Below are 3,596 nucleotides of genomic sequence, written 5' to 3' on the forward strand. Positions count from 1 at the left end.
AGTGAAACTGTTTTTCATGCTGCAGAACTGGGAGTTACTGAATTTGGATTTGGGTGCAGAGGAATTATTTGTTGTACACCGCACTTGACAGTTCGAGAGTTTGTCAATGTGAACAGGCAAGAACAGGTGGGAGTAAATGGGTGAAGACGGCGTCCGTTGGTTCAGAAAGGTAGGGTAACGGCCTGTATCGTTAAGAAGCGTCCAAGCCGGCAAATGGGTAGCGGAGACGTCACATTAATGATGGTAGGTAGGTGGGCCATGCCCTGGAATATCGATGCATATATTACTTCGAATACACTGCCGTATATCTGGTGCAATGCGAATCTAGAAGCGCTTGGACGGGAAGGATAACGAGACCATCTCAGCTCGGGCTCATAATAGGACTTCCCAGATACACAATCTTACATATTCCGGGAAAATTTAGTACACACCTCCCCCTGCCATAAATTCATATTTCAAGCACACTTTCAATACATGAATATAGCCCTTGCATACGCAAGTGCGAGGGCCACTTTGCTAGTTCAGTTGACAACATAGTTTATTATTCAATGATAACAAACAGAAAAGCAGGAGTGATGTAAGACGTACGGTCACACACTTGAGCGGTTCTTGGGAACAAGCATCAGTTTCTCCTTCCGTCGGACACTCAAGCGAAACACTTCTGTCATGTCAATACCCTTCTTGCCCGTGGCGGACGACAGCTCCCAGTCGTGACTGTACACAAGGTTTGCCAGCATGATCTCGATGGTCGCCAGCCCGAAGTTGATACCAGGGCAGATCCTCCTGCCAGCTCCGAACGGCAAAAACTGAAAGTCGTTCCCCCTGAAGTCCACCGCCGAGGCGCTACCACCCTCCATGAACCTTTCTGGCAGGAACTCCTCCGGCTTCTGCCACCACTCGGGGTCTCTGTTGATAGCCCATGAGTTCACCATGACCCATGCTCCAGAAGGGACCGTGTATCCAGCGACGTCGACTTCGCTCTCTGCCATGGAAAGGTGAGGGATGAGGAGCGGTAGCGGCGGGTGCAGCCTAAGCGTCTCCTTCACCACTGCCTTCAAATATGTCATGTTGGCTAAGTTCTCTTCCTCGACCATGTCTTGCCCGTTCGGTGTGCTGTTTCTCACCTCGGCTTGTAGCTTAGTCATCACCCGAGGGTTGCACATGATCTCAGCCATAGCTACCTCCAAGGCGAAGGACGATGTGTCCGTGCCCGCAGCAAACATGTCCTGCATATGTGCATTTGTTGTCATCAACAATTAATAGGGTCCTACTGAGATTCTGGAGATTGCAGCCGATGATTGTAAAGACTTAGTGCTTGAGTAATATAAGTATTTCTTTTGTTGATCGTTTGGAATTGCTTATCACGCTTACCACACGATAAGTATTTCTCCCAAAATAAATAAATTAATAGTGATAGTAAGTCATGACCGGTCATTGTGCACTTTTTTAGTAAATGATTATTTTTTTGAGAGCTCCTCGAATGTTATTTATGGATGAAATTTTGCAACAAGCTAAAACATTTATCATGTTTGATGTCGCAAAAAATCTCTGTTTAAGAATTCATCTGATTAACCAGTTAACTTGCCGATTAATCCCTACTCATAGGGTCCCCGAGTAGCTGATAAACTGATAACTCGTCTGATTAGTTGATTAAATAATTGATTAATTTGCTGATTAGCCTATTAATCCCCTACTCGCCATCCAACTGAGTACCAGTAAACGATTTTCTTAACAATGAGAAAAAATTCAGAATTATTGGATTCCATTTGATTTTGTTTTTTTTAGCAAATGTTTCACCCGGGTGTAGCCACACCTATCCATATTCTTGTACATATTTGATAGTTATTAAGGGTCGGTGTATATTAAGTCATTTCAGACTTTTTATGTCCAAATCAATTCTAAAAGTGCAACTTCTGCTTAGGAAAAAGTGCAGGCACTGAACTGACATTACACATAGGAAAATCTCAAACGGCTTAGATTAGAAAAACGGGGTGGTTAACTAGTTACTGAAGCAGTACTACACTTACCATTAAGATGGCCTTGATTTGCTCTCTGGTGATACCATCATAGTCTTTCTGCTGCCGAACCGATAGAAGTACATCAATGAAGTCACTCTCCTCTTCCTGTTTGCCATCTTGTTTGTCATGTGGTGGCAACAATGTTCGTTTCTCGTGGTCTTGTATCATCTTTTCGAGCAGATCGTCCCACCTTCTATTCACCTTCTTGGCATTGTTACAAACATTAGATCTAGTGAGCCATGCTAACCTTGGGAAGCAGTCTTCCAGGTTGAAACTCGCAAAGAGAGCTGAGTTCGCCTCGATCAGCTCTCTGAATATCTTGTTCCGGCCTTCTTTCATGGTGAACTTCCCGGACAAGGCGCGACACACCATGTCATTCACAAAGGTGTTCATCATCTCACCCATGTCGATCATCGTGCTCGCAGCCGCCGACTCTCGTATCACGGCCATCACCAGGCTCACCTTTACAATATATACACATCGGTCAATAACCTTATGCCAAGAAAAAAAGGTGATAGTGATCGGGAATGATGCAAAAAATATAAAAACTTTCAAAAAAGAAGGATGAAACCCTTGACCTCCAGATCATTTTGATACACACAACCATTCTGTTTGATTATTAAATAAAATTGTAAAACAAAGGCAACCACAGCCGAACCGCCAGGAATGATGTAGAGAAAGGTGCGCGGACCTCTTGCTGACGGGCGAGGCGGTACGATTGGATCTTCTTGACGCTGAGCAGGTGCGCCGCGACGAGCTTCCTCGCCATCCGCCAGTGCTCACCGTAGGGGGCGAAGACGACGTCCATCGGCCCATACAGGAGCTCGTGGGCGACCATGGATGTTGGCCGCGACGCGAACAGGTGGTCATGCGTCCGCATGATCGCCCTGGCGGCGCGTGGGGACGACACGATGAGGTGCGGGACGGCGCCGCGGCGGAGGAGCATGAAGCCGTCGTCCGAGCCGTGCTTCTTGGCGAGGTTGCATAATGAGACGTGATCTCGGCCCAGGTGCAAGTGGCCTATCACAGGGAGGCCTGGAGGGGAAGGAGGGAGACGCTTTCTATTGGCCTGCTTCTTGCTGCTACTAATTGTGGCGAAGCGCAGTAGCAGTAGTAGCAATAGAAGTAGCACTGCTTGTAGAGGCGTCTCATGCATGAGGTGGTGTACTGCAACTAAATGATGCGCCATGGCCTCTGATGTCGACAAATGTAAGAGCTGCGTAGACATGATATATATAGCACATATACTTGGTATTTAAGAAACAATTGGACAAGCAGCTGACAAGTAACCACTCCACCCGAAGTAAACGAACAATTTAACATGTGCCTAGAAATGTTTCAAAACAAATCATGCTCAAAGACCTATAACCTAGTATTATCTACTCCCTTCGTCCCATAATATAGGACGTTTTTTGACACTATATATAAGACGTTTTTGACACTAGTGTAGTGCAAAAAAACATTTTACATTATGGGACGGAGGAAGTACTATATAAGTGAGCTCGAGTCAGCGACATGCTATGGACCATGAGGCAATAACAATCTTGAGCACTGCAGGAAAGCTAAATGTGTTGGAGT

The 3,596-nt window shown here is 45.8% G+C and overlaps 1 protein-coding gene across 1 annotated transcript; it reads right to left on the bottom strand.

Annotated features, from left to right (window-relative positions):
• Positions 1-400: 400 nt before the first annotated feature.
• On the bottom strand, positions 401-3,231 carry LOC119362757 (indole-2-monooxygenase-like). Its single transcript, XM_037628013.1, has 3 exons — positions 2,710-3,231; positions 2,028-2,480; positions 401-1,226 (listed from the first exon to the last, which is right to left on the bottom strand). The coding sequence occupies exons 1-3, from the start codon at positions 3,205-3,207 to the stop codon at positions 591-593; spliced, it is 1,587 nt and encodes a 528-aa protein (XP_037483910.1). The 5' UTR covers positions 3,208-3,231; the 3' UTR covers positions 401-590.
• Positions 3,232-3,596: the final 365 nt, after the last annotated feature.

This window comes from Triticum dicoccoides, chromosome 2B (genome assembly GCF_002162155.2).
Source record: "Triticum dicoccoides isolate Atlit2015 ecotype Zavitan chromosome 2B, WEW_v2.0, whole genome shotgun sequence".
Lineage (NCBI taxonomy): Eukaryota > Viridiplantae > Streptophyta > Magnoliopsida > Poales > Poaceae > Triticum > Triticum dicoccoides.